Source organism: Triturus cristatus, chromosome 3_1, assembly GCF_964204655.1.
Source record: "Triturus cristatus chromosome 3_1, aTriCri1.1, whole genome shotgun sequence".
In the NCBI taxonomy this organism is placed as follows: Eukaryota; Metazoa; Chordata; class Amphibia; order Caudata; family Salamandridae; genus Triturus; species Triturus cristatus.
In genome coordinates this window covers 524,998,780-525,017,776 of record NC_140583.1, presented here as the reverse complement: position 1 = coordinate 525,017,776, position 18,997 = coordinate 524,998,780, and the positions used below count along the sequence as shown (strand labels likewise).

The following is an 18,997-nucleotide window of genomic DNA, read 5'->3' as shown; positions in this document are numbered from 1 at the left end:
AGTGAAGTGGGTTGGAGTAGAGTGGCGGAGAGTGAAGTGGGCAAGAGTGAAGTGGGGTAGAGAGAAGTGGGATAGAGTAGAGTGGAGTACTGCAGAATGGCATAGAGAACAGTGGCGTAGTGAGCTGTTGCGTAGGGTGGGGTGGTACAAAGTAGAGTACAGTGGCAGAGTGGAGTAGAGTGGGGTAAAGTGAAGCGGGGTAGAGTAGAGTGGTGTAGAGTTCAGTGGTGCCAAGTGAAGTCCAGTGGCATAGGCTACAGTGGCCTATAGTGGAATAGAGAACAGTGAAGCAGAGTAGCATAGATTGGAGTGGGGTATATTGGATTGGAATGGAGTACTGTATAGTGACATAAAGTACAGTGGCATAGATTAGAGTGCCATATAGTAGAGTGGTGTAGAGTAGAGTGGCGTAGAGTAAAGTGGGGTGAAGTGAAGTGGGGTAGAGTTAGGAGGGGTAAAGTGGTGTAGGGTGAAGTGGGATGCTGTAGAGAGGCGTACTGTATAGTGGTGCACAGTAGAGTGGCTTAGAGTGAAGTGGGGTAGAGTGAAGTTCAATGGCGTAGAGTAGAATGGCGTAGAGGGAAGTGGGGTAGAGTAGAGTGGTGGACAGTAGAGTACAGTGACGCAGAGTGCAGTCACGTAGAGAAGCGTGGTGCAGAGAAGAGTAGAGTGGTGTAGAGTACAGTGGCATAAAATGAAGTGCCATATAGTGGTGTTGAGTGCTGTACAATGGATTAGAGTAGAGTGTAGCAGAGTGGCATAGAGTGAAGTGGAGGAAAGTGGCCTGGAGTGTACTGTAGTTCCTAAAAATACATAGGATCGGTTTATTTGTTGGACAGCCTAAACTAGGGGATTGGTGTTTAGACTGATTCTGGACCACCCTGCAGGATATGTTGGCCTATAGTTCAGCTAACTCACAGTGCCACCATTGCTCCCTAACCTTACCAAGGACCGCATAGTTTCTGGCAACCATTGAACATGACAACCCTTGAACCTTCAGGGATCGTGGAAACAGTATAGTACTTTTTGCTCAGTCAATCGTGCTCACTACTCTCGGAGAGATACACAGAATAAGGTTGGGGATGTTTTTCAATAAGCATTTATTAAACCAGCATCACTCTACTATAAAACATGTTTGCTGCAACAATCAATGGACAGAAGCTAACGTAAGAGATTACAAGCACCAACAATAAATAGAAGGTAGAATTCTACCATGGTGGTAAAACAGCGAATATAGGCCAGCATATAAACATGACATTAATCAAGCATACTTCTACAATGCGGGCCCTCCTTATATGTATCTAAGTGTACCTAGCATGTATGTGGGTGTAAAGCCAAGAATCTCCTAGGAAAGAGCCAACTGCATTACCTGATGGGAGGGAATGAAGGACCCCATCTTGGTCACAAGTTGGAAACCCCGCAAGGGATGTCAGACCACTGCGTGTTGAAGCTGTAGCGTGCCGGGATGTTCAGTGTCTTGAGTCAGCATAGAAGCATCTCCTCTAGTAACCTTGTGAAGGTGCAGTTCTTTTATACCAAAAAGGTAGCCTTGGGCATTGTACCACAATCAATATGTTGTGAGTACGATTATATAGATGAGCCTACATTAATAATTGTAAGTATGCAAAGTAGTCCTGTCACCCTAGGATGAAGGTAGCGATTACTTTTGTACAGAGTATATTAATCCTGTTATGTACGTCATGTGCAGGGGATTTTACAAAAAATCCTCATGCATAATAAATGAGGCTAGTTTAAAGGAAATCAATTGACATTTATTCAGCACATAACTGGGAAAAGGTTCAGTGCTAGAACCTTTATGCAGAGCAAGGTAGAACAAATGTAGTTAATATGTTGCTTTGCTACTTAGGCCTAGGTTAGGGAAAATAACACCCACTCCTCATCTGAAGGTCGACATGGTCAACTAATGCTAAAATAAGCCTGCTAAAAAAGCCTAAAAACATAGACATAAAACCAGGGTCTAAAAACATCTAAAAACATATTATCTGTAATAAAGATGTTATTAGAATTAAAAAGCTTTATAAGTTCACTAAAGAGTCAATATATGATTAGACTGACTGAGTACATCGAAAGCCATGGTGCTCAGTGAGAGCCGAAGGAAAAATCAAACAAAACAATGTTTCTTATTCCAATTTGGTTTTGTTTTGGAAAAAGGCCGATTTGTTCTCATTACAGGTAGCAAACAAACCTTTCACCTATATTTCCCCTGCCTTTACACAACAAAACGGTTCTTGGGACTGACCTTTTACCTAGTTACGGTACTGCTTACAGGGCATGGGGGTTTTCCGTGAAAGCTAGCCTCATTCATTATGCATGAGAATTCTTGGAAACTCAGCAGGACTACCATCACCTGCATAATAACTATGTATAAGTCATCCTAAGTCAACATGACACAGCAAGGTGGATCCCCTGAGGGTACCACTTTGGGAATATAAACACCATATTTTTGCTGAGGCAGGGAAAGGAGAAAAAGGACTTCCATGATGACACACTGACTCAAGATGCTGACGTTCCTGCATGCAGACACTCCCGCTCTCTGTGGTCTGACAACCCTCCCGGGGTGTCCATCTCGAGACCAAGACGGGTCCCACAGTCTCTCACTTCAGGTAATGGGGATGAATTTATCCAAGAGGGATTCTTGGCTGTACACCTACATACATGCTAGGTACACTTAAGTACATCTAGTTTAGGGCCGCATCATAGGAGTACGCATTATTACTGTTTTGTATTTTATATACCTGCCTGTATTCATTGTTTTAGCACTATGGTAGAAATCTACCATCCTTTTGCTCTGATGGTGCTTATAATCATTTATATCTGGTTCTGTCTAATGGTTGTTTCATCACATCTATTTTACACTAGACTGACGCGGGTTCAATAAATGCTTATCGAAAACGTCCCCACCATTTATTCTGTGTATCTCTCTGAGACAAAGTGGGCACGAGTGACTGAGCGAAAAGTATTGCACTATTCTCTCCTTGGTAAGAGGGGTTTCTAGTGGTATTGTGATCTAGCTGGTATACAAGCAAACATACCCAGTGGGGCTGCCTGGACACCAATCCCACAATCTATGTTGTCTAAACGTGCAGATCCTATATAGGGTTATTGGAACAACCCGACAGGAATGCTGGTGTTTCTAAGGTAGAATCAAATTTGAAGTCTCCATCTGCTTCAGTGAGAGAATTAGCCCATTGTATCCATTGCAGATGCAGGGCTTTCAAGTTTGGAATGCTTGCTTTGGTCACAGCCTCTAAGGTTGGTACTGGAGTCATGACAATTATGCTTTTCCCCTGTGCTAGTGCTCTTTTTCTCACTACAGCAGTTTGTACTACAGCAGTTTGTACTGCTGTCAGGTTTTTTTTCTATGGCTGCAAAACACATTTCAGCGTTTGCGTACAAATGTGATTTGTATGCTAGGGGTACCATTTCACCTTCATTGAAAGTGATGTAAGTGTACCCTGATTGACCTACGACTACACCGATCCCCCAAATTAGTGGTATTTACGTGTGTGTAAGTGTTTGGAAGCTATCTTGTCAGCTTGTACGGAACGGATAATTTCTGTGTACTCCGGTGTCCAATGTTGGACTGAAAAATCAGGTCTGATTAGGTCATAGAAAGTTTTAACCCTTTCAACATAAACCAAAATTTATGTTCTGACAAAATTTAGGAATCCTAAAATGGATTGTAAACTTTTCAGAGCCTTTGAAGGTTGGAGGAGCACACATTTTTCTAAAGAATGAGCTGCCAGGCGTTTCTCTCCACTTGATGGCTCATATCCCAAAAGTAGGACATTGAGGTGGGCAATTTTGATTTTTTAAGTTAAATTTGTAGCTCAAAGTGGCAAACCCCAGGATTATGTTGTTTACTCTGTTCAAGTGTTCCAATAACTCATCATCCATCAGATAAATATTATCTACGTAGGACAATGCCTCCTCATCATGATTTTGTAGTAACTCTGTTACTCTTGCTGAGAACAACTCTGGGCTATTCTAATACCCTGAGGCAGTCTAGAGAATTGGTGTTGAGAGCCGAGGGCTGATAATGCTGTCAAATATTTGCATCCAGGTGCTATATTTTGGCAGAAGAATCCATTTGAGATATCAAGTGTTGTTTTGTATTTTTTCTGCACAATGTTATTCATTAATGCTGAACTGTGTGCATTTTGTACTGCAAATGTTCATGTGCATGTGTTTAAATGCCTGAAGTCTAAAACTAAATGGTATAAATAGTCATGTTTCATTACGGGAAACAAAGGATTATTCATGGAAGAGGTGCAGTTTTCAATCACACCTTGGTATTCAAGTTTATTTAAGATCTCCCTTACTTGTTTCTCTGTGTCATGTTTTATTGGGTACTGCCTCTGTGGAGTAGGAGCAGATTTAAATGGGATTTCATGGTGAGGTGACTCAGCATTCCAACTTACATGATTGCGGTAAGGTGCGGTAGCTAGCACTAACGCCCAATCCTGTGCGTATGAATATTTAAGTGACTCTGGAACGAGGTCGGAGAAAGCCGGTAAAATTACATTTTCCACCTTAGGGCACTCCATAACAAACTCAGGCGGGCAATCACTTTCAGCCAAAAAGATGTTGTATCCATATGTCAGGTCATCTCAAAAGAGACCTTTCACTTTTCTGAGTATGTCATCCTCCATTTGGAGCGTATTTTGTATAAACGATGTGGGACTCTTCCCCTTGTATCCAGTGTTTCCACCGTGATACGTTCAGTCAACGCTGCTGTCACCAGAAATTCCATCAGGTTCTGGCGAGCTGTTGTTACTTCTGTTGCACTGTCTAGCATCATCAGAGCCCATACCCTGTTCAGAAGCAGAGTCCTCGGTAGTCTGGGCCTTTCTTATTTTAAGGCAAGCTACCTTCTTGTTTTTAAATTGAGGTTTAGTTTTGATTTCATCTTCTTGTTTGATAATGTAGTCTGAAGTGTGATGTCTCCCCTTTCGGCTTGACTCGCTCTTCTGATCTGTGTCCTGAGCATCCTTCCCTCTCTGAGTGTTTTGATGAACTCTGAGAGGAACGAGAGAAACATGTTTCAGTATCCTTATACCTGTCAGGTTTTTTCATATTATCACGGTTTCCAAGATTATATCTTTTTCCAGAGGGCTCCTGTTGAGGAGACCCACCTCCTGATTGTGATGTATTCTGCTTATTATTGTTTAATTGTTTGTTATCCCATTTCTTTTTAGAAGAATAGGGTGACTGCTTTGAGTTATCCTTTTCAGAATTACCCGCTATTTGTGGTGTCCCAAGTCTAGCTCCCAAGTTATCTCTACCCAGTGAAGCATAGGTTTCTTCGATAATCTTAGGTAGCTCTCACTCTTGTTGTGCAGGAGTGACTTCCCTCAGGCGTTGGCCTATAGCCACTGCTGCTGCCTCCCCTTTTATGTTACCTAATATAATTGCTGATACCTGGACAAAATTGCCCATCTGGTTCATCCCCAAGTCCAGGTCAGGTTCTACCCCATACTTATTCTGTATTTGTTTCAATACATCTAGTATAACTGCTATTGTCGGGGGTACCATGAGTTCTGATATAAACTGTAGCGTAACCTGTGCCTCAAGTGGTACAATCCTCTATCAGGGGAGCTATCCCCATTGGCAAACAAATTGTTAGTATCCTGTGTTTGTCCTGCAGGCTCGTATAGGGAAATACTGCTTTAAGCTGTGCTATCTTCTATGCTATCCAGAACACCAGTTGCTCACATTTAGTGGCCATTCTTTCCATAATCGCATTCAGCATTTGTGGGCTGATATTTTTCGTAGTCATTTGAGGTTGAACCAGCTTGAGTAATCTGTGCAGGTTGAATTGTAAGTGTTCGCATTACAAACTGTGTAAGGTTTCTGTATAGTTTTATTACATCTCTGTAAAGTGCACGTATTTCTGCTGCTGGCAAAGTATCAATCTCTGGATGCGGTGTGTAAGCAGATAGGACTGGCCAGGTTGCGCCTTCTCTGTTGAGCGGACCGAGTCTCACATTCGCTGTGGTGTGGGGGAGGGCACCTTTAAACCAATTATTATGATCTTGGTATGTTAACAGGACTTCTACGTCCACATCTGGAAAGTATTCTTCAGGTGAATCATTTTCAGTGTAAGTATGAAACAACTGTCTGCGTGCATCTGGAGGTGCAAATTTGAACCCAGAATAGAATACTTCCGTCCTGAATGCTTTCTGTGCCTTAATCACAATGGTAACACTATCACCCGCTGCGGGGAGGCCTTATTGTAATAATTTCATAGTAATTGCATGTCTGCAATTTTCTGTAATATTAAGAGCAACTTCCTGCTCTTCTTCCCCAGCATTCGAAATGCTGTCTCACCTACAGACATTGTGAGTGGAAGTAGTAAGGAAAATAGATGAGGTTTGCACAGTGTGGGAATTTTTAATCCTTTAAGCTTGAAAAAACCTACAGCCAATACAAAGAATATACCTACTCAGCTGAAGAGGATTTCCCTTCCCACTTCAGACGTCTCTGGGTAAATGTGAGTAGAGGTCTCTGAGAAAGCATGACTGAACTATTCAGATTTAACTGTTAAATAATAACCAAACCAATGTTGTGTAGTTCCTACAAATACATAGGATCTGCGTGTTTGTTGGACAAAATAAACTAAGGGATTGGTGTGTGGACTGATTCCGGACACCCCCGTAGATATGTCGGCCTATAGATCAGCTAGCTCACCGTGCCACCATAAGCCCCCTAACCTTACCAAGGAGCACATTTTTCTGGCAACTATTGAACATGACAACCCTTAACCCTTCAGGGATCATGAAAAAAGTACGGTACTTTTCGTTCAGTCAGTCATGCTCACTTAGTCTCAGAGAGATACACAGAATAAACGTTGGGGATGTTTTTCGATAAGCATTTATTGAACCAGCGTCATTCTAGTATACAATATGTTTGCTGCGACAATCAATAGACAGAAGCTAATGTAAAAGATTACAACAGCACCAACAGAGTAAATAGAAGGTAAAATTCAACCATGGTGCTACAACAGCAAATTTATGCAGGCATATACACATGACAGTAATCAAACGTACTCCTATCATGCGGACCCTACCTAAGTGTACCTAAGTGTACCTAACATGTATGTGAGTGTAAAGCCAAGAATCACCTAGGAAAGAGCCAATCCCATTACCTGATGGAACAGAATGAAGCACCCTGTCTTGATCAAAAGTTGGACATCCCGCAAGGGATGTTAGACCACTGCGTGTTGAAGCCTCAGCATGCAAGGACCTCAGTGTCTGCATCAGTGTAGAGGAGTCTCCCCTAGTTACCTAGTGAAGGTGCAGTTCTTTTATTCCAAAAAGGTAGCCTCGGGCGTTCTACCAGAATCAATATGTTGTGAGTACGATTATGTAGATAAGCCTAAATCAATCATTGTAATTATGCAAAGTAGCCCTGTCGCCCTAGGATGAGGATAGCGATGACTTTTGTACAGAGTATATTAATACTGTTATGCACGACATGTGCAGGTGATTTTTTTTACTAAGAATCCTCATGAATAATAAATGAGGCTAGTTTCAAGGAAACCAATTGACATTTATTCAGCAAATAACTGGGTAAAAGGTCAGTGCTAGAACCATTGTGGTGATCAAGGTAGGAAAAATGTAGGTAAAACGTTGCTTAGCTACTTATGCTTAGGTTGTGGAACATAACAGTGTGGAGTAGAGTGGCATAGAGAAGAGTGGCATAGAGTACAGCGGCATAGAGGGAAGTGTGGTAGAGAACAGTGGAGTAGAGTAGAGTGCCACCGAGTGAAGTGGCGCAGAGTAGAGTGGTGTAGAGTATAGTGGCACAGAGTGGCGTACAGTGAAGTGGGGTAGAATGAAGTGGGGTGGAGTACAGTGGTGCACTGTAAATTGGTGAAGAGGAGAGTGTCTTAGAGTGATGGAGTAAAGTGATGTGGCATAAAGTGGCGTGGATTGGCTTAGAGTGAAGGACAATAGCGTGGAGTGGAGTGGCATAGAGTGGATTGGAGCGGATGACAGTGGCTTGGAGTGACATAGAATACAATGGCGTACAGTGGGGTAGAGTACTGTGGTGTAAAATAGAGTGGCAGTCTGTGGAGTGGGGTGGGGTAGAGTGGCATAGAGTGGCACTGTGTGGAGTGGAGTGGCATGGTATGCAGTAGAATGTCATAAAGAGTAGTGAGCTATAATACAGTGCAATGAGGTAAAGTACAGTTCAGTGGCATAGAGTAGAGTGGTGCAGAGTAGAATGGTCTAGAATGCAGTATCATAGAGTGCAGTAGCATTGAGTACAGTGGTACAGAGAGGATTGGCACAGATTTCAGTAGCATAGACTGCAGTGGCATTTCTGCAGTGGAGCAGTGGTGCAGAGATGAGCAGAGTGGCATAGAGTTTAAAATTTGCATCATCAGGCAATGTAGAAAAAGGAATAGGTCTGCGAAGTGTTGGGGAGACTCATCAAATAGTGCCAAAGTTATTAACGAGTTATACAATAATGGGGTAAATGCAAACAGTCACTGGGACCTTGGTAAAATGCAGTACAATAAGGGGGATGGGCCAGTGGAAGCACAACAATTATATCAGTATCAATATCATCCTGATAAATTATTTACAGACAATATTTAAGCATATTCACAGTATTTTAATCATACTGAACATATGATGCATTATGTTCTGAGTACAATACATTGGTCAAAACAATTTAGTGTGTAGGTACCCCAGAGGAGGGAGGTGAAAAGAATTTAGTGCATCAAGGTGCAAAAGTGAAAGTGAGTGATTGAAGTAGGGCAGTGGATAATGCGTGCATTGGGCAACCTAAAAAGCCTGTCCGGCCTTAACAAAGGCCAAATTATTTACAGAGACTGAATGGCAAACAAAGAGGACACAGTGAACCCATCACTGTTGACCACATTCAGTACAAAACACAGAAGATTGTTGACGTTGCGACCCAAAATTGTTGTAGGAAAGTTCTGCTCTGTACAGGCGGCTCTTCATCAGGACAATAGCGGAGAGGACAGGCCCGGGGGCAATGACAAAGAGGGACAAAGTTCCTGAGGATGAAGAGATAGTGATCAACCTAAATCAACATAGAAATATGGCTCCAGTCTCAGAGAAGGGGACAATTTCTTGGAGATGAGTCGAAATAACTAGGCATTAATCCAAAGTGTGGAGATGGTGTGAGTAAATCGTACCCACATCCGTTTTGGCAATATTACTTCGTGGTCTGGCCGTCCGTCCTCTGGCAGATCCCAGTCACGTGGCGCCAAATTAAGAACAAGAGGACTATCATTGTTCTCTTGAAAGTAGCAGCTTTTTTTTAGACCACTAGATGGCAGGAGAACCCCTTGCAAAAGAAACGAAAGCGCGATTTTTAATTGCTCCACTGAAAATAACTTCTTTGTAAATGGTGTCAAAGACATTTTATTTTTCTGAATTCACTATCGACGTTTATATAATGGATACAATAATTCGAATAAACCCCGTAGAAATGTCCCGACGTTTTAAATTCTGCCCAATATTTATTCTTCGCTATTGAAAATGGTTAGTTTCACTACCTACTACCCGCATTTCATTCTTAGAGCTCGTCGTTTTCTTTGATGGCAACCAATTAAAGCAGAAATCATAAATTGTCGGAAATTAGTGACAATTAGCTCAACTCGTTTTATTATTTTAATCTAATATTTATAGGCCTGCATATACATTTGACATTGTTGAAAGTAATGATATAGCTACATGAGGGCTATTGCATAAACATGGTAAGAATGAATACAATCCAACAACAGACAGGGCAATTTACTGTACACTAGAAAAAGTTATACGCAGGCCTGTCTTTAAAAGTGGTTTTACAAAACGTAAACATGGGCAATACTAAATATGGCCACCAAGTGGTGGAATGAGTTTAAAAATAAAGGTTTCCGTTTTGTTTAAACTAAGGGGACTGAGAAAACGTCGTCATTGTAGTCCACAGTCTACATCCGTACTTTTTGTCTCGACTAATCGCCTCCCTCTTCACTTTCCATCAAACCGCATGACCTCAAACGGAAGGCCTATTATTAAATGTGTCTTTCTCCTCTTTATTTCTATTTTCAGCTGCCTGAAGAAGAGCCGGAGAACCCTCTCAAAACTTACGCGATTCACAACAATAACAAATTAGGAGAACCGTAAAAAGGAGGCAAGTGGTCGATTGTTTCTTACATCCCATGGTTATTAATGGTTCTAAATAGCCACTAAAGGACAGATATGATCCGCGGTGTCCACTACAGTTTTCCTTTCACTGAGATCACCCTTTTATAAACAAACAACGTGAGATACACTTAGAGAAGTACAGGAGCATGATGTGCTTTGTGTAACATTGATACGGTGGGACAGATTTTCAAGCCCCGTGCGACACTTTTGCGCCACCTTTGCGTCACTTTTGTGACGCAGCGGCGGCGCAAAGCTAGCATCATGCTGCGACAGATTTACAACGTGACGCATCTAGGGAGATGCGTCACGTTGTAAAGCCCTGCGCCTCATTAAACCCACATCAGGTTTAATGTATGCAGGGTGGGCGTTACGTCGAAAAAAGCCTCGGAAATGTGACGCAGAGAAATCTACAAGATTTCACGCAGTCACTTTTCCGGTGCTGGTGCGTCAAATCCTTACGCCTGCTTCAAGCAGGCGTAAGGCCTGACGCACCATGGGGCATATTTACAAGGAGGCGATAATAAATTATCGCCGCTTTAGCGGCAGTTTTCGGCCGAAAAGCGGCCATAATTTTATCGCCTAATTAGCAAGGTCACGCTAACGCGTGAAACCTTGCATTAGCGTGGGGATTCCTAACGCCCAGCTTTGCATCTCAAATGAGATGCAAAGTGGGCGTTCTTGACCTGACATGATAGGAGAAATGCCGCTAAGCGACATTTCTCCTATCATCAAGCCTCACGCTATGAAGCATAGCGGCAGGAAAAGTAGCGATAACCCCTGTTATCGCTGCTTTCCTTACACCTGCTTCAGGACTGACTTAGCCATGATATCCTATGGAAGGTGGCTATCATGGCTAAGTTTGTGAGTCCCTATCAACAAGCTAACGTGAGATTATCGCTGGGTTTCCAGCGATAATCTCACGTTAGGCAGTTAGCGTGAGGATTTTTATCGCTTTTGAGATAAGCGTTGCTAATAGCACGCTATCTCAGCGATATTAATCCATGCTAGCCGGTGATAATTATCCTAGCGCTAAGTGCGCTTAGCCATAATTATCGCCGGTTGTTGTTGATATGCCCCCATGTTAGTGATAGGCCAGGTTGGAACAGTGCTGGAGTTGTGTCGTGCTTGCGACACAACTTCAGCACTGCGCCAACCTTACGCCGGCAGATGCATCACGCATCTGCTTGTCCTTGCGCCACGATGCACCGCATTGTAAATGCGGCGCATCTGCGGTGGCGCAAGGGCAAACTTGCGTGACTCATCTTCCCTGGCGCATCCCTGCTGATTTGCAGGGATGCACCAGGGAACATAAATCTGCCCTGGTGTGTTTATTGGTGATGCAAAGGTGAGTTCAAGAGAATTCACTTATTGTGTTTAGGAAATGTTAGTGAGAAGATAGTTGGTGTACTGCATGTCTCTCGACGAGTAGTGAGCAGACAGACGTTACTTTGGTTGGTGGGAAAAATCAAAGGTTCCTTTGGAAGTGCCAGTATGTGATTCTCTGTCAATAAATGTAGGCGTAAACCTTGATGTCATCTTTACCCTCGTAAACCTCCTTATTTCATCAAACCTAAACTAAGAATGAGGACTCTTAAAGCATCCACAGGGGCCAACAGGTTAAGGGTGTTGCCTGTTTGGGGCTGTAAAGGGCCTTGCCTCTCCACCACCAGGAAACATCCACTAGCCACTACCTGGAGTAACTGCTGTTGGGCCGCAGGAGGTTAGCACGCCTGGGTGCAAACCCCCATATACTACCAAAGGGTGAGATTTTCTGTTACTGGGCTCCAGAGGATAATCCTGTTTGCCATTTCAGCTACATTTTACCACTAAAAGAGAGCAGTCTTGCTGATGGTCCACCCGGCCCCAATCTGATATCTTCTGTGTCACCATAAGATACCATTGACTACCTCACTACCTGATTCCTCATCTAGAATTGTCCTGTGGAACTGGAGGACACAGGTGCAGGCTATTCCAGCCCACCTAACTAACCACTCAGTACTAAGCAGGCAAGTGTGCAAAGACTAAAGGGAGCTGCCACATATTGCTGGCCAATGAATGATAGTCCACCCTACAGGTCCCAAAAGTCACATACCTTGCACACCAACATCCTATTATGACAAAAGTATGTGTGTAACACGCTGCATGATAGCAAATCTTATTAGTTGATGTTTTGAAATGGCAATAATGTAAAAGAGGACTGTAATGCAGTCTATCAAGGAGGATCTCTAATTGCCCCTCACTTTTTCTCCACATCGTTACCTCGGTCCAGGTCCATAAGATCACAGAGTGGACCACCTCCTGTCACAGTTAGAATAGGGAATGCAATTGAGAGCAAACAAAAAATCCAACACAATGAAAGGGGCACAGAGAGCTAACTACAATTGCTAGGACACCACAAACAAAAAAAGCAGGTCTATCTCTCACGCTTCCTCATGCATTACACCATGCCCCATAACATGATAAGCTCACCTCGGTGATCACCATGCACAGTACTGAAACACTTTCCGCACAGGCGCATTCCAAAGACAGACCACTTCTAAACACACAACCATATGATGTACCATGCTATCTGTCTGGATAAGTGCCTCAGTGCCCTATATGGGGCAGTAAGCACTATTCCAATGCTACAAAGCAGTACAATACCTTCCGTGGTAGCAGAGCTGGAAAATTTGCATTACACAGAAAATCAACAAGGATTTCAAAACTTGATACAGCATTAAGGGTAAAAGTTCAAATACATCCAGGAAACGGGCCTATAGTTTTTCCACATGCACATACATCTATTTCTTCTTTACTGCTGGCTGGTGTCATTTCAAATTTGCTAATAAGGCAAAAGAGCTTAAAGCAACGCCATGGAAGATATTTGGCCATATTTCCATTCTCCACCCCATAACAAATGTAGCTTTAATCTTGGAAATATTTAACAGCAAAGAAAATATTAGAACACAAGATCTTGGTTTGGCGTCATACGGAGAAAGAAATTGAATGGGTTATTTTCTTCCCCAGAAAACTCTCGTCTAGCATGATTATAATGATATTATTTTGTGCAATAAATGTACACTACAAAATGTAAGTTCTTTTTTATGATGTTTGCCAGAACATTATACGTTTTTGGGCCACTTTTATTCTAAGGCAGCGTTCAAAACGTTATTGTATACACAGATTCAACTGTGTTGTTAGCATAAATATCCAGCTTATCTCTAGCATTTTATCCTGGCATGTAGCTTACTTCTTTTATTTTTTTGATTTCAAAGTATTTTATTAGTTTTATAAACAGATACAATAGCATTTCTGTCACGGGGTTAGCCAAACGTGGTATGTATGCGATGATTACAGGTACTTAAGGTAAGATATATGTTTCAGCTAATCCCCTCTACCTTGACTTGCTTGGAAATTAGGCAAAGGCTGATAGAAAAACACTCTTTTGTGTGGTAAAGATTTGGCAAGAATAACAGAATTTGGTCCAATCGAAGCAGTAGGAGTAGCCTTTATGCTCTCTGATTCCGAGGTCAGCATTTTATTCACTCAACCCCCACATTATGCACGATTTACAAGGCCATTGCGCCGCCAGTGCATCACTTGATTTGACACACCCGGTTTGCAGTGTGCCTGCCCATATTTACAAGGCCACGTAAAGTCACCTTATGTAACTTTTCATGCCCTTGTAAATATGGGCCCTTTTCACGCATAAGTCTGTGTGAAATGGGTTTAGTTGTTGCTGTGGGTGTTTCCATGCAACATCCATGGATCCTGACACATTCCCAGATTTACAAATTGTTGTAAACATGGATATGCATCAGAATCCCAGGGGAGGCTTGGGACTGGCGCAACAAGGAGAAATACCATTATTTCTCCCTGTTTTTTCCCCTTTCTACGCCCGCTGCATTCTTCAGCACTCATAGAAAGAGGAATGTGCCATCAGTGATTGTGTTTGTGCAGGAAGGTATCCCTTCCTTCACAAATCAATCATCAGCGCAACACAGGCACCATTAAAGGGTGCCTGCGCTGGCTTAAGGAAGTCAAATGTGCACCAGCACAGGGCAAAGCACATAGATGTGTTGTGTGGTTGTCAATACAATGCATCCCTGTGTTTTTAAAATGACACAGCTCGGCACAGCAAAGAGGCTTGCAGCGCTACACTGGGTAATTTTTAAGTAACTGAGGCCCTATGTCCATATTCAACAAAATGTAATGAAAATATTGTGCATTGCACATGTCACCAAAGATCAAACGTATTTCAGAACTATGAAAAGTTTTTTTTTTTTAGGAAATGTAACAGGAGCTTGAAAACCCCATGAAACAAACATTTTTTGAAAGTGCTACTATTATCACATACATTTAATTAAAACTTCTTTAGCTGTGTCTTCATCTCAGCACCTATTGCAAGCAAATCAATAAATTTAGAATGTGGAGACAGATTTTAAATAATGGAAAAGCAGTTCATATCCACTCAAAAAATACAATAGAATTTCCATTTCCCCCTATGTTGTCAGATCTACACATATAGCTACTATTCGTGTGTTTTATATTCTTTTTTACATAAAACTTTAGCATCTATGTGATTTAATATTCATATACAGCTTCATCATGTTGACAAAAATGTTTGGAATGAGATCAGGCAGAAACAGGCAGGTACGCTTTAGAAGCAAGCACGATTATGTTATACAGTTTCTGAATTCATTTAAATCATTGCAATTCTGGCTTTCATAATTTTATATAATCATTGTAAATGTTATCCTGTACCACGAGCTTGGGTACATCTTACAACACAGATTCATCTTGCAACAGGTTATTCTTAGAAGAGGGCCTGCTATGCCTTAATACCTCTATATCACACAAAATATATCAAACGATTAAAAAAATGACTTTATTTAGCAGAAAATCCATGAATACGACTTACTTTTGAATATTGCAAAATTATTCATCCTACATCTCTCCTTCAATACACTAGTATATTTTCTCACGTGCAGATCGGAGACGTTTTAAGGCATGGGCAAAGTGGGCTCTGGCCCAGGGCCCCAGTCTTTCAGGGGGGCCCTGATAGAGCCAGCTTTGTTCTGCAGAGTATTGCCCTGATGACCTTCAATAATTCGTAAACAGATTGTTTTAAAAACGATTTCCTTTAATTTATTTTTAACGTGGATGATGTGTGAGAGTCAATTACAGATATTTTGCAGAAATATTTTGGGTTTATGTTTCAAGCAACATCCATAAAAAGAGTTTATTTTAGATCAAAACAGGACCTGACATATGAGAAATGAGAGGGTGTCACGGAAATTCTTTGAAGGTATTTCTAGTGAGTTGCTGTTGCTTTGCAATATTGAAAATACATGTCACTATTTCTGAATATTAGATGTAAACACATTTAGAATTTGAACGAGTATGCTTGTGCACTGTCAGTGACCTGGCCAAAGAGGGCATGAAAGATCTGAAATTGGATCATATTTTAAAAGCTGTTCTGAACCGGGGCCCCCAAAATACGTTTGGCCCAGGGCCCTCCAAGTCCTTAAGATGTCCCTGGTGCAGATTCTAAAAGAGAACCGAAAAATTTAAAGTGTGTGGCCCGTGATTGTTTAATTCTGAGTAGCTCATGTGGCTTGTGCAATGGCCCGATAAGGAAGCGCTGGATTCTGGGGACATTTACAAACCACTCAGCTGGTGGCTCCCTCTTCAGAACAATATGCTTGGGGTGTTACAACCATGTGCCACAATCGTGTGTAGAGCGAAATCCGAAGTTTTAAAAGATATCTTTATGTGTTAAAATTTTGGGGGCATATTATCAAGCCAGGCGATAAAATTATCGCCGCTTTAGCGGCAGAAAAATGCCGCTAAAACGGCGATAATGGGCTTGATAATATGCCCTATGGAATTCCAATTGAAGCCCATGTTAGATGTGAAGGACATATTATCAAGCCCATTATCGCCGTTTTAGCGGCAGTTTTCTGCCGCTAAAGCGGCGATAATTTTATCGCCTGGCTTGATAATATGCCCCTTAGAGTCTAGTGTTACAATGTGCCATATGGGAGTGATTACAAGATAAAAGTTTTGATTGTATTATAAATCCGTAAGCAACGTAAAGTGAAGACACCTATTGGTTCTGCTCTGCATGCAGTGTTCTTGATGGGCACGTGGAATGCTCCAATGAGAGTTGTCTATTGCACAGTAACATCAGCGCGTGTCACGCAGGCTGATAACCAATTGCAAGGTCTCTTAGACAAAAACGTCGATTTAGAAGGTATCATGTTCATGATAGCTGTAGTAGTAGACCGATAGCCTTTTTTGTCTAATTAGTATGGGCTTTTATAAACAGGGCCACTGAGTTTGCACTTTCAATTGAATTTGTGAGTCAGTGTTTTATTTTTTCAGGCCACATGTCCAACTGTTCTTTTAAATGTGAGATTTGTTAAACACATTCTAATTAATTTTGGACTTCTATTCATAGCCTCAGTTTTCGCCACTGAGACCGAATATGGGGTAGGCAAGTGAAAAGTGTTTCTACCCTGAGCTGAAACATTTAAATTCGTGCAGTACCTGAAGCTTGACATTTTTGTGAAAGCAGTGCCACAATGCTAATACATTCCACCTTAAGATTTGTTAACATATTTTGAATTTTGGAATTCTCCTTGACATTTTTGACTTTCAACTCATACCCCTTTCCAAACTGGTTCTTAATTGAGAGGATTTTGAATTCCAAAATTCAACAAAATCAGTGTTACTCGGCTCTGATTAATGATTGCTTTCATGATTATGTTTTTATGATTAATCTATCTATGTTTCGTTGTGCATGTTTAAGGAGAATGCCTGCGTCCATTCAAAAGGTCAGCACTCATTTCTGAAAGCATGGAGGAAGTAATGCTTCTAAAGTTACCTCTTCGATCCCTCCTTTGTGCTGTGCTGAATTTAAAAGTCAAGGATAAATGTATTAAAGCATGGCACAATACTCATATATATTGTGTCTTTAACTGACTTGGTCGAATTGCACAGATTTGACAGTCCAAAATCCTTTGTGGTTTCTGGCTTGCCATAATGGCCTCGTTCATGCATGGTTGATAAGCCAAGCTGTTCCGCTCCGATGGACATAATCCTTCAGGGAGAAGACAAGGTCTTTGTCCAGGGATTTAGGATGTATTGAGTCATAACTGGACCGACTGTTTCTAACAATGCTCACTAAATATTATTTTATGTTATCTAATTGATCCCAAGTGCAGTTCTCTTCAATTTCCCCATCTAAATACCAAACAGCAGACTTGTTCCTCGCAATGTCCTTTTTAATATCCTTATAAGCAAACGCGTGTGAAATTTCTATTGGGAAGATCCACCACATGACACATTAAAAAGCTTCTGCTTTGGCAGTTCCTGCCTCAGAGATGCAATTGAGACAGTTTGCCTACAAGGGGAATCCATTGCATGCACAGGCGAAGGGTGAGGATTGAGAGCTGGAATCTTGGCCAGCTACTGGAGTCCAGGACCTGGTGTGGATCACATGATGGACATTTCCTTATCCGCCAGTTCCAAACTTTGATACTCCCAGGCATCGCCTACTTCTAGAAGCCTCAGTTAACCGTGGCTAGGGCACATACTGACATCTGGGACATTTGTCAGTAACAAAGAAACCAGAAGGCTAGCGTTTCCATTTTATCCTAAAAGCAACCAATTCAAGTTAAGAACTTGAGGGTTTTGTCACATTTTCCGATTTCTACATTTTTCTTTCACAAATGAAGACTTATTTTCAACTGAGTAATTCACCAGAGGTAATTGTAACAATAAAAATGTTATATTATTAAATGCATTTTAATTACAACACCGGCCAATGAAGAGTTAAGCTGTTAATGTAAGGGGATCGTTCCATAGCCACAGACAGAATAAATATACCCTAATAGCAGAAACCAATGGTTCTCTTGTGTGTCTTGCAGGTCTCTATCGGCAGCAGTGAATGGCGGATGTGTGCCCAGTCTCTCGGCTGAGAAACAATCACATGTGTTTGACTTGGAATGAAAACTAAGCGCACGTTGATGTCATTGAAGCTAACAGGCACAACAGATTTTTCTAGCCAACATCTAATTCCTTCTATCATCAGGCCGTCCTCCACTAGCGTGAAGGCCTCTGTCCAAGAAAAAAAAGATACATTGGTTGAAATGGACTTTGAGCATTCATGGCTTCCCTTCTGCTCCACGAATCAATGTGTATTATAAACCAGCATCATGTCGGTGAACATTCTCATGTTTTAGTCATTCCAGCACGTAAGCATCTTTTTCCAAAATAGACATGGCCTTTCACAACAGCATAATGCATTATTTAACTCGGAAGTAAAATAAAAACACGACTAAGAGGTCCAAACTGTTGCTGCAAATCATGTCTGAGGACTTTTATGCTGCCGAAGTCTTCAGGATGGAACGGCAGTCGCTTAAGGTGTTCGAAAGAATCCTGCTCTGCAACACAAAATTCTCGACTCCATCTCGCTGTTTGGCTTTTTTTAAAAGCTCTATTTGTCTTTAATTGCTGATTTTATTCACCTTGCATCTGTTAATAAATATATTTCTTATTAACATCGCTGACCCGTGTATCTGGGGTGCGAAAACAGAAGGCTGATGATATGTCAGACTTGGAAGCGGGGCAGTGGCAGTGCTAAGGTTTGTGCGCTTAGCAACTCCGAATTAAAGACAGAAAAAGGAAATTCATTCAGAGGAGCAACAACCAGTAGTAGCGTCTAAACCCAAGAAAGAAATAAGGTTTGCAGAGTGTTCCTACTAGATATTTACTCAACCTCTGCACCAAAGTATGACAAGAAAAATCAAAATCCAGGTCACGCT

At 41.7% G+C, this 18,997-nt stretch overlaps 1 protein-coding gene across 2 annotated transcripts in view; it reads left to right on the top strand.

The window, feature by feature from the left end:
* RHCG (Rh family C glycoprotein) overlaps positions 1 to 18,733 on the top strand; it is a 339,386-nt gene extending 320,653 nt beyond the window's left edge. For both annotated transcript variants that reach the window (XM_085644447.1, XM_085644446.1), the window contains exons 10-11: positions 10,092 to 10,173; positions 18,101 to 18,733. In XM_085644447.1, coding sequence (XP_085500573.1) covers positions 10,092 to 10,166 — 75 coding nt within the window. In that variant the 3' untranslated portion in view covers positions 10,167 to 10,173; positions 18,101 to 18,733. The remainder of the gene's footprint in view (positions 1 to 10,091; positions 10,174 to 18,100) is intronic.
* Positions 18,734 to 18,997: the final 264 nt, after the last annotated feature.